The sequence below is a fragment of the Myripristis murdjan genome, chromosome 12 (assembly GCF_902150065.1).
Source record: "Myripristis murdjan chromosome 12, fMyrMur1.1, whole genome shotgun sequence".
Lineage (NCBI taxonomy): Eukaryota > Metazoa > Chordata > Actinopteri > Holocentriformes > Holocentridae > Myripristis > Myripristis murdjan.
Genome location: NC_043991.1, coordinates 27,359,577 through 27,377,196, shown reverse-complemented (window position 1 = coordinate 27,377,196; position 17,620 = coordinate 27,359,577). Strand labels below are relative to the sequence as shown.

Here is a 17,620-nt window from a genome sequence, read left to right as displayed (position 1 = left end):
TTGGAGCTCATTGGTGAATAGTCAAGGATCTTCTACATGTGGAGTCTCCTATGAAAACAAATATTTAACCCTCCTGTTATGTTCACATTTTTGAACATCTTTTATGTTTGGGGTCAATTTGACCCCTGCAGTTTGAACCTCCACAAAATTATTATAACTAAAATTGTTATCAAAGTTTATGTGTCAGGTACTTTATGTTTCTTTGTTGATTACCTAAATAGCCCTTTAAATAAAACATAATTCCCCCCGACCCCCACTTATACGTCCAGTATTCCTATTATGCGACAATGGAAAAATATGCAAATCACTATAAAATCTCAGTGATTGATCTAAAATTGGAAAGAAATTTTAATTTTTGGTGTTTTAATGGCTTTGTATTGATTTTTGTTATTTATAACCAATGCGTTACAAAGTGTGTACAGGACATTGAAAACATATCATCATGTGAATTTCATGTTTACCCGGTAGTACCCATTACAGGAATACTCATTAAATATGAAGCAAAAAAAAAAAAAAAAAAAAAAAAAAATGATGTTAATCGTTTATTTAGAGACGTTAAACATTGGCCTGGGTCAAACTGACCCCAAACATAATAGGAGGGTTAAAGGTCCAAGTGGAGTGGATATGTCGTGCTATGTCACATTTCCTATTGTATAGAACAACCACTTCATATTCAAACAATAAATCACCTTAGCTAAATAATCCCAAATTAGCAAAACAGAGGGATTATCAGAATTGACGTGGACGGCTGTTTTACATACTCAACAGTATTGAATAATATCAGCCTTAGTACTCTTTTCCCCACTTTCTGGCGTATCTGCTGGGGTTTTGATAGTTTTATTGGACGACTATTAATGTGTTTTTGTTGTCCAGTTTCTGCAGTCTGTTGTCTAGTTAAGATATCTCCGTATAACTCCGCTCATCCTTCTGTGGGAAGTCGTCTCCCGGCTCAGCCAGTCAGACGTTTCGGTATCTGGCCAATGTTTGGTGAATTATGGTAATCAAAAGTGGCTTCTCCCCATGTGCTGTGGCAGTAAATCATTCGGCAGGCTGAAAACAAATTCCTAGTAGATGTCTTCCATATTTCTACTCTCCAGTCTGTATCTCTTGGCGGATCTTGACTGGGAAAAGGGAGGGGACTCGAGGGAAAGAAGTGAGTTTAGATTATTGCACGGGACTGGAGCTCTTCTGTGTGTTTTCTGTAGTAAACGGGCATCCGATTCAGCGCATTGGAGTCCAGAGCCAGCCTGCTCACTGTGCTGCCGTCCCTTTGGCCTCCATGCTCAACACCAGGGATCAGGCGAGTGCAGGCGTCACACAGGGGACACAGGTACTGCATCGTCCCGTAATAAAATCAGTGATTTAACAGATTGTGGCATGTGGTTTGTGTTTCTCATTTTGTTGCTTCCTACTTTTCGCCCTTTTCTCTGTGTTTTGCCCCAGAGTGACGATGCCGACGTCAAGTACAGCGTCAGCGGGGTGACGAGTGACAGCACCGGGACGGAGGGCAGGTTATGGGAGACGGAGGACTCTGAGGACCTCCTGCTGGCCACAGACACCCCTCCACCCCGACTTCCCTTCATTTCAGAAGACAGCCACCCCGGCTCCCTAGGCCTCTCGCTCGCTCCCTCTCCACCTCTCTCGCCTCCTGACCAGGCTCTCGCCAGGCTTACCCGTCCCGCCTCCTCCGACCAGGCCAGTCAGAGAGAGAGCCCGCCCCCGGAAACCTGCGACCTCAGGTAACATCGTGAGGTTTTTACGCCGTCAGATGTCAGCTGCTCAGTGTTGGCGGTTGTGTGTCATACAGGCTCCTCTTGCCGTCTTTGCCCTCTAGTCCCAGTCTGGTAGCTCTGGAAGTGGACAGTGAAGAGGAGAGCGCTGAGCCTGAGCCGCCGCTCTCCTGCCTCCCGTCCGACGCACAGAGGGGTGAAGACAGAGGGCAAACGTCCGGTCCCGTGCCCGACCTCCCTTGCACTCGCACTCAGTCTGCCTCGTCAGCGTTTGAGCCCACCCCAAAAGTGAAGTACCACCACTGCTCACACATAAGCCTATCAAATAATGCATTATAGCCAGCTTGATTTGTTTTTCTTCTCTTTTTTCAGTATAGTAATTCAGTATAGTATTAGTCTCTTTATTCAGTATAGTAATAGGTAGTAGAATAAACCATATTAAAATGGCATTAGTCATCATTTATTTTTGTAGCTTCTTGCTATCCCAACACCATCCAAATAGGCAATTTTTTTTCAGCTTCAGAATTCATTAGAAGTTTCCTTTTTGTAAGTACAAAAATCGCCAAAATGCTCATTTTCAGTAAATGATGGGTATCAACATGTTAATACAAGCTGGATTAAAAAATACCGAACTTGTAACCAACTTGAACTTTTAGTAATTGAGAATTGTAATTGATTCCGACTGATTTTATTTTATTTTTCCACCAGGATGTGGGCGACCATGGGATTCGTCTGCGCTCCTATTCCTACTCCACTCCCAAAATCAGTTTGCGTCCTCCTCGTTTTGCCCGGGACACCCCACCTCCTGACCTCAGCCCAGGTCAGTGTTTCTGAGGCTATTGATTGCTTCACATAATAAGGAATTCAGCTGATCATATAACTACTAATCCATGAACTAACTCGGATATACTTTCATTTGCTTGTTTCCGAGCCTAGCCTCTCTGTCACAGATAGCCTCACCTGTTGGTGTGGGGGCTGGTTCCTTCCTACAGGCTGTTAGTGAACGTAAACTAGTGTATGATCATACATAACCTCTCTGCTAATATACAGTACAGTCAACTTCCAACAAATTCATGTTATTTTTTACTTCAGTTCGAATTTTGCTTTGAATCATTGTTATTATTATATTATTGCTTTTTTCATACTGTCACAATAAGGCTAAGCCATTGCATGGAGTTGTAGTGAGACTCTCCCAGGGGGTTGACTGCACATAGTAATAGTTTGCACCTTCTGTAGTCGATGTGTGTGAGCAGCCCTCTGTCCACTGTGCCCTGTAGATGGCGTGCTCCACAGCGTCAGCTACAGCCGATCTCTCCTTCAGGCCCTCTCTCTGTCTAAATCTCTGTCTCTGCTCCACCCTGGTAGTAAGTACTGTGCACATCGCACTGCGCAAAGGCCCAGAATAACCGGCACGTCGCTGTCAGCGTCACTGCTTGTGCGGACGTGTGTCAAGGTTATTATGGTAAACCGATTCCGTCGAAAACCGATCTGTGTTTGTAATGAAATCCATTTAAAACAAAGCTAAGAGAGAGCTGCAACTCCTCCCACTGATGAAACTCTAACCATTGTTATTTTATCATTTAGGGCCATTATTTTCCTTTATTTGCTGTAAATAGAAAGACTAAATACATATTTATTTGGGAAAAGTAAACCCAAACTTACCCCTATAAAGCCATTTGTATCATATATGATACACATTTTCAATTCCATTTTTCGTTTTCAGTTTAATCAATACCTGACCAAAATACTGTTGTATACCTTTGAACACTTCCCCTGTTCACCCTGGACCATACCATTGGCACTTCAAGTACATATCATATATCATACACCAGAAAGGTCGTGTAATAACGTATTTTTTTATTTATTTTTTTTTAAATATATATATTTTGTTATAGGACTAAATAAAGGGTTCAATTTCAAAAAATTGGAATTTTCTGCCAATTCTTTCATAGTTCAGGCTTTATAGGGTTAAACTGGAATGCCACAACTCAACTAAAAATGAAGGAATACTATAATAACCTTGATGTATGTCTGTGGTTGTGAATGAAAGCTAAAGCTTGAGTCTTTGTATGGCTTGCCTAATCATTACGCAGCTTTGTTGGAATCAGTATATCAAATATGTAGTAATGAAATCAAAGCGTGACTGCATGATTGCTTAGCAGCTTGCTATGAGATGAGAGGAATGCACCGGGCTCTGCACTTTGTGCTTCTGCTGCGACTGTCGTGGGAATCATTTTTGTCCCGGCTGTGCACCTGAATGTGGCCTTTCTCACGTTGCACATCGGTCGCTGCTGTAGTCATCCCCTTTCATGTGAAGCCGCTCATCCTCTGGACAGCTCCTCTGGCATGGAAATGAAATCTGGCTGGTTATTATATACTCATTTATTATGTGTGGATAACTTTGAAATAGTTTGAATGTCAGAATTAAACATCCTTACTGGCTATATGGGATTTTCCCATTTTAAAGAGTGTAATTTTTTTTTTTTTCTAATTCGAGAGGGGATGTTTTTTTGTGTGTTTTTTTTTTTTTTTTTCATGCGTTTTCGATATTGATATTTGATATTGATACTGCTTGTGGGTTGGTGGAGTTTGAATGAGTTCCCTTATTTAACAGCGTCTCTCTGTCATCCATGTTCACAGAGCAAAGAGCCTCCAGTCTAACAGAACAGCCACATGACAAAAGGTTTGTCTGTCTCACATTTTGTTTACTCATGTCTCACTGGGATTGCATTACAGGCATAAAGTTTTTGTTTGTTGTTTGCCATTTTTTTTTTTTTCTAGCAGAGATGTCATTCCTGTGCACTGTAATTTGTTGTAACACCAAACAAAACAGCAAATAATTCTACACTACATGTCAATCGTGGGTCTTTTGCATGAGATAACAGGACGTTTCCCCCCCCCCTTTCTTCAAATGTCCCTCGGAGCTAACAGCAGCATATAGGTTACCATGACGACTCGGTTGCTTGGTGACGGCGGGCTCTCTCTGAAGTTTGCGGTTGTCTTTTATGAAGGTTTTTTGTTCTTGTGAAGCAAAGCTGGTGTTAGGGCAGCCACTGGTGTTGTCTAGTGACAAAGGTACTGACGCACAAGCAGCACCGTGACCCTGAGCTATTTCCATCTGTTTTTTTTGCAACTGACTCACAGTGCCATCTTGCTCTTCTGCGGCGTATTTTCCAAATAATAGAGAACGAAGGTTATCCTGGGACTTGTCATCAATTCATCAGTAATGACTACAGTGTCTAATTCAAAATCATAACAAAGAGGGCTTCCTGAAACATAACAACACAGTGCATTTGCATCAAGAGAAGTGGCACTCAAGAGGAAAAAAAGAAAGAAAGAAAGGGGGAAAAAATCAAGGAAAACAAGCAAACAAGACATCCTTTTCACCTCTTGTTCCACTCTGCCTGTTTTCTATGGGTTGCCTTTAGCAACCATGCCAACGCCACTGTCCCATGCCCACTTCATCTATAGAGGCTCTCAAACTACAATGCCACAACTATGTAGCTCCCCCTGGTGGAAGCCACCAGCTTGGCTCCGTAGTGACTGACTGTGTGGGTGGGAGATGAGCATCTTTTATTCTGGACACCTTTTGGAATTATAACCTGAAGCATGCACCTGCACTTACAGTAATACATGTTTAAGATGAATGTTTTATTGTTGCAGATTTTGTCAGTGAAGTGAACAGCCAGACCTGCAATTCTGCATTTATTTTGCTTCCTGGCCCTGATACTCTTGGTGCATGTTAGCCCTAAAAAGTTACACTGTGTACTGTATGTGTTTTGTGTGTGTGTGTGTGTGTGTGTGTGTGTGTCCATACATGTGGTTTCTCTGCAGGGAGATCAGGTTCCGTAAGCGTGCCCAGTCGGCTGATGATGAGGGCAGTGCAGAGCTGGCAGAGTCCCTCCAACATCTCACCCTGTCAGAGTTTCTTAAAGAGTATGTGGAGGTCGCCCTCCATTTGCCAGATTGAGTTTTCTTAAAGACAGATTATGCAGTTTCAAATAGGAGGACACACCGCTTTGTTCATTAATATTCAGGATGAGGCTGAGGAAGGATAAAACCCCTCAGCTTCAGTCTAAGACTAATAACCCTAGAATTCAAACGTACACAAAAACATGAACAATGGAGTGAAAAGCTCTTATATTTTTTGGTTATGATGAGTTAAAAGAGTTGTCCTGAACTCTATTTCTAAGTTCTCTTCTTTTGAGAACCAAGTGGCATTCATCATTTTTTTTTTTTTTTTTTTTTTTTTTTTTTTACCACATCATAACAAGGTGGGGTGCCCTCACTTTTGAAACTGCATAGTCTGCCTTTAACTGTCTGGTGCAAAGAACCCCCCCCCCCCCCAAAAAAAATCCTCAAACCTCTGGCAGGTTCACTCACTAACCACAACAAACCACAATGCACTATGACCTCCTCTCCTCTCCTCTCACTGTGAAATTACATTGTTATTGTCTTTTAACAAAATGGACTTTCATTTCTTTGTGCACGTTTCTCACAGCTAGGGCTGGGCCATATATGGTGACAGCTTTGGAGGGATATCTATTGGCGCTGTCATAAGATATTTACATGCAAGCGACATGAAATATGATGACCGACCAGTCAAATAACAGAAGTTCCAAAAATTGCATGCCTTTACTGTGATACAGTGTTTAAACCCTGTAAAGACAACACTTATGCTATATAACAATATCCAATATCCATAACTGCAAACAATATTTAGTCCCATGATATGAGCATCAATATATTGCCCAGCCCTAATCCCAGCTAACTGTTTACCGTAGCATCACAGGGCTGCAGAGAGTCCGTCTGATCTTTGTCTCCCCAGGTTTGCGTCCGTCACGCTGTCAGTTTGTGTGAATGACATTTTAATCCCTTTGCTTTAACGTGTTTTTTATCTGATGCCAAATGCTTAGTGCTGCACAAGCTGGTTGTCCTTTTCAGCCTGTCACCAGCAGTGTGAACTAACACGATCCATGTTGTAAACCAGTTTCATGTTTGTCTCCACCTGCTCTGACCTGAATTCCTCGCCTTTGTCTTCTCATGGACGCAATCAGCAAGAAAAAAAAAAAAAAAGTCGTCACCAGCACATTTTTGCGCACAAATCGTGAACAACTTGCTGCATGTGTTGCACGTTTCAGTTGTGGAACCGAGTAAATGATGCAAGAATTAAAAACAAATAAATAAAAAATAAAATGTTGCAGTGACCTTGTTATGTTTGCACAGAATTGAAGAGGAAGAGTTGGACAAGTACAACGTCCCATCCAAGGTGGAGTCAGAGAAGTACAAAGTGATTCGCACCTTCAGTTTCCTGAAGAGCAGGATGTCCAGCACACGCAACAAGAACAAGGTACACCAAAGACACGCACACACACACACACACACACACACACACGCACACACACACACACACACACACACACACACACACACACACACACACACACACACACACTGTATGTAGACTCTCAGCCTGGCTTAAAGAGACAGTTAAATCAAATTCTATGTGTAAGTAAAGGTCCAGGTGAGATGTTGTACATATGGGTGGTAGGGATGTCAGAATCAATACTTAGATAACAAGACACCAAAAAAAAAAAAAAAAAAAAAAAAAAGCAAATAAAATAAAATAAAATAAAATGAAATGAAATGAAATAAAATAAAATAAAATGAAATGAAATGAAATGAAATGAAATGAAATGAAATGAAATAAAATAAAATAAAATAAAATAAAAAACAGAAGTAATTAATTATTGATCCCTGAGGAGAAATTGATTAAAAATCTAGTATTTTTTTTTTTTTCTGAAATCAGTGTTTTGTTGGGCTGCTTTGTTTTCTACTTGAGGGCCACAGGCCAGTGTTGCACTGTGGCTCAGTGTTTTTGTGCTAACGCAGCCTGTGTGTTGGAATACCTGAAACACAAAGTTTGTGCTTACTTGTTAATGTTTATACAAGGTATTACACAGCAGTGTGTGCTGAGTGAGACGTCCGGTGTTAAATCAGGTATCAGGAATCCTGGAACTGGACTGGTTCTATCAGCTACCAAAATTGAAGCATCATGCGATCCCCAAAAGGAGGGTAAACCACTCAGGGGGACTATATTGCACACTGAACCATAGTCAACGTGCTAATTCTTTCTGTAGGAGTACAAAGGTGTTTCAGTGTTTAACAGTACATTGTCTTTCTCTGTTTGTGTTTGCTCTTTATTTGGCTCCCTATCTGCCCTCTGCTATCTTTTCGCTCTCTGGGAGAAACGACCAGGAAATGTTGTTGGAAATCAGTCAAGGTTAAAGTGACAGGCCAAACATGCCGTTTAAACCCTTGAGTAGCCTCTTTCCTTTTAATGATTAATCCCTTGTTAGTCAGTCAGCACACAGAGTGGAAACCCTCCCTCCCCGGCGCATGTTGTTTATTCTGTTCTCCGTTTCTGCGGCAGTGCACTTTCATATGGTTTGGATAAAGATGGGGATTTCTTCTCACGTTATGTATCTACTCATAATCAAATCCGGGCAAGTTGACTCTGAAAATAGAAACTAGAGCCTCATAGCCTCTGTAATTAGTCCCTATGTCTCTGGCATGGTTTTCCAAGGGGAAAGTGAAGGAGAGGGAGGCCAAGGACAGGCATCTGAATGGACACCGCTTTGCCACGGGCCCCTGTATGGGGACCACCACGTGTCTGGTTTGTGACAAGCCAGCATCTGGCAAAGACCTCCTGCACTGCTCCAGTAAGTAACACACTCAACACTGGATTGACACACTCATCTTCAACATACCCCCTCTAGCTGCAGTTTGCACAAGAGACAGTAACTTTTTTTTTTTTTTTTTTGCAACAGATCAACAAAACACAAATCCGTTTTGTACATAATGTTTTCTCCTAGGTTGCACTGTCATTGTCCATAAGGGTTGTAAGGACTCTGCCCCGCCATGTCTGAAGGTGAGCCCTGCTTTGTCCGATTGGAATAAAAAAACAGCGTGTGCCTAAGTGTGGCGTGCTGACTCATCTCCAGTGTGAGCCTGCTGCATGGGGTTGAATGTTTACATGCGCTGCAGCTCAGCCGGACTCTCTCATTTGTATTTCTTAGAAACTTCAGGATAAGTATGCCGTTTCCATGGTGAAGAACAGGACAGCATCCCTTCCACAGAGTGAGTTTACAACACCGAGGTCAACGATTTTTCGCCGTGTCATGCTTCAAGTCCTCGTGCTTATTGATTTCAGCAGCAACAAGTACAATGTGGTTTTAGGGTGGTATTCTCTTTACCTCAGATTTCACAGTGAGAGAGAGCCCTCCTCAGTGTGTTATCCCCACCTCGACCTCCCTGCCTGTCATGACCCCTAAGGAGAGGAGGGATCCTGCACCCGTCCCCAGCCCCCTCTACGGGAGTCTCCCCAGTGCTAGTGACAGGTTGGAAATCTCTGTTACGCTGTGTGGATCATATTGTTGTATCAGATTATGGAGAATACTAACAGTTATCCATTCCTCTGATTATTTTTAGCAGGCTCAGTGAGAGTTCAGAGACAGAGTCTGAGAACTGGAGGGTCATCGGCCAGTCAGAGGAGCTCCAGCAGGCGGCAGCGTCCTCCACTTCCACAGACTCCTCCCTGGGAGAAGGTGCTGGCTGAAAACAGTAAACCGAGAAGGGTCAAAGTGAAGCCCAGATAGAGATTCTAAAATGGAGGAGGACATGTTTAGCAAATGATTAGAGCCCCTGAATAATGATTATGTGGGTTTAACTGAGACCGCGCCGTCGTGAATTAGTTTAGTTTAGTTTAGTTTAGTTTAGTTTTATTCACACATCATCCAGGGAATACAATACAATACATGGTGTATACAACAGGTATTTTACACAATCGGATGTGTGAAAAGGGTCACCCCAAGGAAGCTATTTAAAGCTTTTAATAGGGGGCCCGGTTTTCCATGAATATAAGGTACTGGCCAGATATCCTTATAATATGGACAACATACAAATAGATAATAGACACACAATAGACAATAAACAATCTCAGTATTCTGGTTACACTGGATTTGATACAAAGTACAGTAGCAATGTTAACCAAGAGGAATTAATAGATGCAATAAAATACAGGTATTCATACTATCATTAATCAGCACATTAAACATACATTGCTCTGAGTTGAATTTTTTGTTTTTTCTTGAAGATGGAGATGGAATGTGACATTTTTAGTATATCGTCAAGCTCGTTCCAAATCTGTGGTCCTCTGCACACAATGCTAAAGCTTGTACATTTTAGTCTTCGTTTTTTTCCAGTGATTAGATTTTTATTCCTGGTGGTATAGGTGTGCCTAGGAGCACTGACGGGTCATTTTGTCCCTCTGCCTCTCCACAGACTGTGTGGATGCATATCTCCACAGTGATCTTACAGCCGATGCTGTGGATTATGAGGCGGAGTCGTGGAGCCTGGCAGTGGAGCACAACTTCTGCAAGAAACAGGACAAACGAGTTGTCAAAAGGCAGGATGTCATCTATGGTGAGATCGCAGCAGATGTCAGGGTTGTGGCCCCCAGGACTGTTTATTTGTTCCTGACAAGATCATTGTTTTATATGTGAAGCTGAAGTAACCACTTAGATATTATAACTGTCCCCAGGGGTGCAATTCACTTCTAAGAGGTGGGTGGGGGCCAATGTCAACACTGACAGGCTATACACAGACCGATTCAAATTCTCTTTTTGCTCACATACGAAAGGACAAACAACATTAAACAGAAAATAGAAAATTATTTAATCCCTTGAAACCTGAGCAAATTCGCCTTATTTCTCTCACAAAAAAAAAAAATAAATAAATAAAATGGAAAAAAAAGGCCATGAGCAAATTAGCAAAAAAAAAAATGGCCTGGAAATTTGCAAGAAATTGGCACAAGAGATATTAACTTTTAAAAAGTTACAAGAAAATGACCTGAAAATTTGAGAAAAGAAATTAGAAAAATACCCTAAAAATGAGCAAAACAGTTTGGGGAATAGGCTAATACATTTTTTTAATTACAAGAAAAAACAATTTTTAGTGATAGTCAGATTTCTTATTTTCAAATGCTGTGTGCTGTGTGTGTGTGTGGCTCCATCTGTCCATACATGCAATATCTGAGCCTTTGCTGCCTCTTTTGAGCAAAACTTGGGAAAATGGTTGATTTTTGACACGGGGTTCTGGCATTTTGAATGAAATTCCGATCAACAAAAACAAAGTAAATCCAGGGAGACTTAAATCAATCATGGGGGACGTCATGGTCACTGTTGACATACACTATATTGCCAAAAGTATTCGCTCATCTATCCAAATCATTGAATTCAGGTGTTCCAATCACTTCCATGACCACAGGTGTATAAAATCAAGCACCTAGGCATGCAGACTACTTCTACAAACATTTGTGAAAGAATGGGTCGCTCTCAGGAGCTCAGTGAATTCCAGCATGGTGCTGTAATAGTAATGTAATAGGATGCCACCTATGCAGTAAGTCCAGTTGTGAAACTTCCTCGCTACTAAATATTCCACAATCAACTGTTAGTGGTACTATAACAAAGTAGAAGCGATTGGGAACGACAGCAACTCAGCCACGGAGTGGTAGGCCACGTAAAATCACAGAGCGGGGTCAGCGGATGCTGAGACGCATAGTGCGCACAGGACGCCAACTTTCTGCAGAGTCAATAGCTTGAGACCTTTAAACTTCATGTGATCTTCAGATTAGCTCAAGAGCAGTGCGTAGAGAGCTTCATGGAATGGGTTTCCATGGCCGAGCAGCTGCATCCAAGCCTTACATCACCAAGCACAATGCAAAGCGTGGGATGCAATGGTGTAAAGAACGCCGCCACTGGACTCTAGAGCAGTGGAGACGCGTTCTCTGCAGTGACGAGTCACGCTTCTCCGTCTGGCAATCTGATGGACGAGTCTGGGTTTGGTGGTTGCCAAGAGAACGGTACTTGTCTGACTGCATTGTGCCAAGTGTAAAGTTTGGTGGAGGGGGGATTATGGTGTGGGGTTGTTTTTCGGGAGTTGGGCTCGGCCCCTTAGTTCCAGTGAAAGGAACTCTTAATGCTTCAGCATACAAAGACATTTTGGACAATTCCATGCTCCCAACCTTGTGGGAACAGTTTGGAGCGGGCCCCTTCCTCTTCCAACATGACTGCGCACCAGTGCACAAAGCAAGGTCCATAAAGACATGGATAAGCGAGTTTGGTGTGGATGAACTTGACTGGCCTGCACAGAGTCCTGACCTCAACCCGAGAGAACACCTTTGGGATGAATTAGAGTGGAGACTGCGAGCCAGGCCTTCTTGTCCAACATCAGTGTTTGACCTCACAAATGCACTTCTGGAAGAATGGTCAAAAATTCCCATAAACACTCCTAAACCTTGTGGAAAGCCTTCCTAGAAGAGTTGAAGCTGTTATAGCTGCAAAGGATGGGCCCACATCATATTAAATCCTATGGGTTAGGAATGGGATGGCACTTCAGTTCATAGTATGAGTAAAGGCAGGTGAGCGAATACTTTTGGTAATATAGTGTATCAGTGTCGCTGTCATAGGGCAGTAGACACAGCCTGTCTCAGTCATATACATACAGCATCTGTCTGTGTCCTGACCCACAGAGCTGATGCAGACAGAGCTACATCACCTACAGACTCTGCACATCATGGCGGAGGTTTTCCGGCGAGGCATGAGGGAGGAGGTGCAGCTGGATGCCGAGGCGGTGGAGCGGGTCTTCCCCTGCCTGGACCAGCTCATCTTATTCCACCACACCTTCTTCTCCGTGATGAGAGAGCGGCGGCACGGCTCAGCCCAACCTCAGGGTCACAGGAACTACCTCATCCAGCAAGTGGGAGACATCCTGCTGCAACAGGTGAGCCGCATCTTTTCACATGCAAATGAGCGCAAATGAGCGCAGGTGTAATCTGCCGTGGGTAAGCGGGCTGGATATGTGGATTGTTTTCTGCAGTTTTCAGATGAAAACGCGGAGAAAATGAAGCAGGTGTACGGAGAGTTCTGCAGTCACCACAACGAGGCCGTCAGCTTCTACAAAGATCTTCAGCAACACAACAAGAGACTGCAGAGCTTCATCAAGGTAGCTGAGTAACCAGAAGAGAAATGTGTGATGCACTCTGTGAGCTCTCCAGTCTGTCACTTTGTTAATAAGGGAGGAGTAACACGACACTTGATGTTATTTTCTTTGCAAGCAACAAAGTAACAACTCTTTGGCGCGACGAAGAGAAATCCCCGAGTGCATCTTGCTGGTCACCCAAAGGATTACCAAGTATCCAGTGCTGCTGGAGAGGATCCTGCAGTATACAGAAGGTCAGTCCTCTGCTGCCCTCTGCTGGTAGAATAGACATTTCCATGTAGTCTCTAAACAAAGTCCTTCCCTGCGTTCTAATACTCATACTACCATACTATTTAGTAGGGAAAAAAAAGATTTAGTGTGTCCCAATACATAGTATGTCAGATGCAGTATGCCAAGAGTACCAGGATGTTCTACTACATCCGGTCAGATTTCGCAGTATGGATTTCAGCATGCTGCTCTCGCCATTCTGACCCACAATCCTTTGCGCAGCGGACGTTACGTCGCACTGACTGAGCTGCGTGTACAGGCCACGCCCACATATTGGACAATATTTCAAGTTGGGCTCTTCAATATTTGTTTACTAGACATCTTGGGGCTTGTAAATATACCAAAGTTAATAAAAAAAATATCAATGGGGTACATGGGGGAGGAGTTTCTGTGATCCCATTTTGCTGAATTTTAACATTTTTTTTTTGTTTTTGTTTATTTGAGTTTTTATGTACAATACATCATGGCAATCCCCATCTTTCTCAATTCCTCATGTCAAGACAAAAAGAAAATGGGGTCAGTTGTCTCTGTGTGATGTATGGTTCAGAAGCTATGTAGGTTTAAAGTTTTCATTTTTCGCAGTCGAAAATCCAGGATGGCCATAAAAGATGGCCCAAAAAATCATACATGGGACAAAAATTTGCGCTGTTAACATCAAAAATCATTTACTAGACACCTTAAGGATTACAAAAAGCTAGGTTAGAAAAATATATCTTTCGGGTGCATGGGACCCCCACCTCCCTACCAGACTAACATACGGAAGACAACAAAACACACATATCGCACAAAACTCGCTCAGTGACAGCAGAAGCGACAGGAAGACAGAAGATCAGAAATATGACAGAGGACAGTGCAGTGTGAAACAGCACCGGCATTTTGACAACAACATTCAAATGTGGCGCTACGGACGGCGGCGGAAGTGAGCGAGAGAGTCGGACTTCAGGGACGAAGTATGTAGTGTGTCCCAATAGTATGCGTATGCATGCATACTGCATACTACGCTACATACTTTGTAAGGGCAGCTGCAGTACATACTAAAAGTAAAAAGTAGAAGTATGCGATTTGGAACGCAGGGCTTGTTTCTTTTCCTGCTCCCCCAGAGGACACAGAGGAGCATGCGGACCTTTTGAAGGCGCTGGTTCAGATTCGAGAGGTGATCGCGGCGGTGGACCTGAGCGTCAGTGAGTACGAGCAGCATCAGAGGCTACAGGAGGTGTGGAACCGCATGGAGAACCGCAGCTCGACCAAGCTCAAGAACGGCCACACCTACCGCAAGCAGGACATGATGGGGCCGGGGCAGACACTCAAACATCAGGGCCTGCTCCTGTGGAAAACCGCCACCGGCCGACTTAAAGGTCAGTCAGACACGTACTTTATTGCCGGGTGAATTTGTTATTTTTGCATCCCTCTTCATGATCTCCACTATAGGTGGTTTACCTGATTAAAATAAACATTCTTTGGTAGTTGGCAACCAGGTAATGCTTTCTTTGTTTTTCCCATGACCACAGATGTCCTGGCCCTCCTTCTCACAGACACCCTCATCCTCCTACAGGAGAAAGACCAAAAGTACACGTTTGCAACTGTGGTATGTACAGCCTACCACATCCGGTTGATTGCAAAACTACAACACTTATAAATATAAAGACACCTGCTTTGGTAGAGTGAATTAAATTATGTTGGTCCCATCATTAAATTAAGCGTGATAATATTTTTCACCACCCTGTCTGTGCTGCAGGATCAAAAGCCTCCAGTCATTGCGCTGCAAAAGTTAATTGTACGCGAGGTGGCCAATGAGGAGAGAGGGATGTTTTTGATCAGCGCATCAGCCGCTGGGCCAGAAATGTATGAAGTCCACACCTCCTCCAAAGACGAGCGAAACACCTGGATGAGGCTCATTAGAGAGGCTGTAGAGAGGTGTGTATATATCTGTGTGTTTGAATGTGTGTGTGTGAGAATTGATGTGTGGAAGGAGGGTGATGTAACTAAATATATTGAAATGATGTCCTATGTGCTTTTCTGTGATCATTTTTCAATGTTGTCTCTGTCCAGCTGTCCTGAGGAAGAGGAGGAGGACACGAGTGAATCAGAGGAGGAGAAGCGAGCTGCTGAAGCTCGCATTCAGAAGATCCAGAAACTGCAAGGTAGTGGGAGTTCACCCAATGAAAACCCTAGAGCTTCCCCACCATGTAGTCGTGTAAAATAACAACTCTTAATCTCTGGCTGTAATCCCTGCATGTTTGTCAGAGAGTCTGATGAGTCAGGACCAGCAGATCTGTTCCAGCCTGGAGGAGAAGCTGCAGATCTACGCAGATCTCTCTGCTCTGAGTGGGAGGACGGAGGCTCCTCAACTTGAACCACGACTGCTGGTCCAGCCGCACTCAGAGGAGACGCCCCAGGCCGCTGTGCTGCTGGCTGCAGCTCTGCAAGAAGGTCAGACATCTACATGCACATATCAGTCAATCAGTAAACACTCACCGTTCAGCTGAAGCAACATTATATCACAGTTTTAACACAAATATGTGTCAAATAATATCGTTTTACATGCAGAGATTATTTTCACTGAAGGCTAAAATGGGTTTTTAGATTTGTTAAATTGCAATGTTTTTCATGGCATCAAAAAAGTGAAGAACATACACCCTGAAATAAGGTGGAGGTCAAAGGCCAAAAGTACATATGAAGTGGAAAAGATTAAGACTGCACACTTATCTGGTCAGCAGGTGCAACACTGAAACATGTAGATGTTGGCCCAACATACACTGACCACAGAGACAGGTTTACACTGTTCATCTTTCTTCATGTTCAGCACCAAACATAAATTTAGGATGTAATCTGAAATATTTGCATCTCTGAAAAACACGCAGGCTCTTGTAATTACCGTATTTCCCCTATTAATCACCCGGGCGTTTAATATGCAAAATCAATTTGGACCCCAGGCGTTTTAAAGAACAAGGCGGCTATTCGCTGCAGGCCTTTATTTATTTTTGCACAGACCTGCACCAGGCCATTATTGTGATGACAGTTACTGTCCAACAGATTTACAGTCGGTCATTTAAGATTACAGTACACCCTTTTTTCTAACGTTAGCTAGCGCTCTTATTTTGACAGAAAACGGAAGTGCTGCACAGTTATTGTGCGGCTAACTGTTTACTTCTGCAAAAAAATAAGGTGAATAGCCTTATTTTGGGTTACCTCAATATAATGCAAATAATCGCCCCGGCGGTTATTCGGGTGGGCGTTTAATACGCAAAATGGGTGCAGACCCCAGGCGTTTATAAGAACCAGGCTGCTATTTGCGGCCCGGTGATTAATTGGTGAAATACGGTATCCAGCATTTGACTCACATACACACACAAACACACTTGTAACTTAACCTGCTCACTCAAAAACACATGACATGCACACAGAGTCTTATGAGTGTCACGAACAAACGCACATACAAACACTTCCACTTACACACGGCTCATCGCTGCTGTTCCCTCTGCCCCCCCCCCCCAGCTGAGAACCTGAGGGCCGCGCTGCTGTCCCGGGCTCGCTCCCCGTCCAGCCATAGCCGGGACTCTGACACAGACTCTGTGTTCCCCCTCACACCTCTCGAGACCCCTTCGGACTCTGAGGCTTCACCTGGAGACCCAGACACGGTTGAAGGGGGTTGGACGGAGGCCCTCGTACTTCAATCCCTACCTCTCCTGTTAAAAAGAGACCAACATGACATCAGCCTCAAGGTATGTTGATGAAAAAAAAGTACCTTAGCATTTAGTGGTTGTTTGAATTAGGATATAAATTGAAATAATTAATCACACTGCTAATTGGCGAGTTATATAGCAGTGCAGTAGGAGGTTAATTAGTTGTTGATTTAATTTTTGCCCACAAATTGTGATGGTGGAGGTGCGGCTGCATTGCAGTTGTATTACGTCGTCACTACAGACTCTCACAGCCTGTGCTCTCGACTGTCACCTCTTTCCATTTCCTCACAGATGTGTGGTTCAAGCTTGCCAACAGTTGTTTGAATAATTTAGCGCCGTGTATTAGAATTACATTTCAGGCTTAATGTGCTGAATTATTGATAAGCCCATAATAAAGGAAGAAGTCCATTTAGTTCTCAAGGGTATTTTGCCATTAAAAATGGATATGGAAAGTCATTCCAGTTTCCATGTCACGTCTGTGCTGCTGTTTGCAGCTTTCTGTGACCTGTGAGGTAAATGACTCTGATAACGCAGAGTAATTGTCTTATTGACCGCTGTGTGGTAATCTGGGAAAAAAGCATGGTGAGGCACAGTCCGACCTCAAGGTGGCACAAATGTTGCACGATCACAGCGGCTCCAAATTTTGACTCTGCCTTATCCTGCCAGAAGAATAAATTGTTTTAAAATCCCCATGGGTGGACTGTGAAGTGTTTTATCCATTATCTTTAATGTGTGAAATTAACATGCAATCTTTGAAAAGATGCAAGAAAAACACATTCTAAGACGTATAATCTGCATGTGTTTGGTTCACAGGTTGCTCAAAGTGTCCAAAGCCTGACGCAGTTACTCTACAGTCTACAGGTGAGCACACTGCAGTCT

General features: G+C 43.2%; 1 protein-coding gene across 2 annotated transcripts in view; it reads left to right on the top strand.

Annotated features, from left to right (window-relative positions):
- Nucleotides 1-1,231: 1,231 nt before the first annotated feature.
- arhgef28a (Rho guanine nucleotide exchange factor (GEF) 28a) overlaps nt 1,232-17,620 on the top strand; it is a 42,296-nt gene continuing 25,907 nt past the window's right edge. Inside the window, exons 1-24 of one of the 2 annotated variants that reach the window (XM_030065889.1) lie at nt 1,232-1,330; nt 1,444-1,739; nt 1,835-2,018; nt 2,439-2,550; nt 3,008-3,094; nt 4,371-4,413; nt 5,565-5,666; nt 6,957-7,080; nt 8,317-8,452; nt 8,606-8,661; nt 8,810-8,870; nt 8,992-9,130; nt 9,222-9,337; nt 10,074-10,214; nt 12,322-12,572; nt 12,669-12,794; nt 12,907-13,024; nt 14,159-14,413; nt 14,567-14,643; nt 14,794-14,972; nt 15,108-15,199; nt 15,303-15,488; nt 16,554-16,780; nt 17,555-17,602. In XM_030065889.1, the coding sequence (XP_029921749.1) occupies nt 1,280-1,330; nt 1,444-1,739; nt 1,835-2,018; nt 2,439-2,550; nt 3,008-3,094; nt 4,371-4,413; nt 5,565-5,666; nt 6,957-7,080; nt 8,317-8,452; nt 8,606-8,661; nt 8,810-8,870; nt 8,992-9,130; nt 9,222-9,337; nt 10,074-10,214; nt 12,322-12,572; nt 12,669-12,794; nt 12,907-13,024; nt 14,159-14,413; nt 14,567-14,643; nt 14,794-14,972; nt 15,108-15,199; nt 15,303-15,488; nt 16,554-16,780; nt 17,555-17,602 (3,207 nt within the window). In that variant the 5' untranslated portion in view covers nt 1,232-1,279. The remainder of the gene's footprint in view (nt 1,331-1,443; nt 1,740-1,834; nt 2,019-2,438; nt 2,551-3,007; nt 3,095-4,370; nt 4,414-5,564; nt 5,667-6,956; nt 7,081-8,316; nt 8,453-8,605; nt 8,662-8,809; nt 8,871-8,991; nt 9,131-9,221; nt 9,338-10,073; nt 10,215-12,321; nt 12,573-12,668; nt 12,795-12,906; nt 13,025-14,158; nt 14,414-14,566; nt 14,644-14,793; nt 14,973-15,107; nt 15,200-15,302; nt 15,489-16,553; nt 16,781-17,554; nt 17,603-17,620) is intronic. The other variant, XM_030065890.1, reaches the window with a different exon arrangement.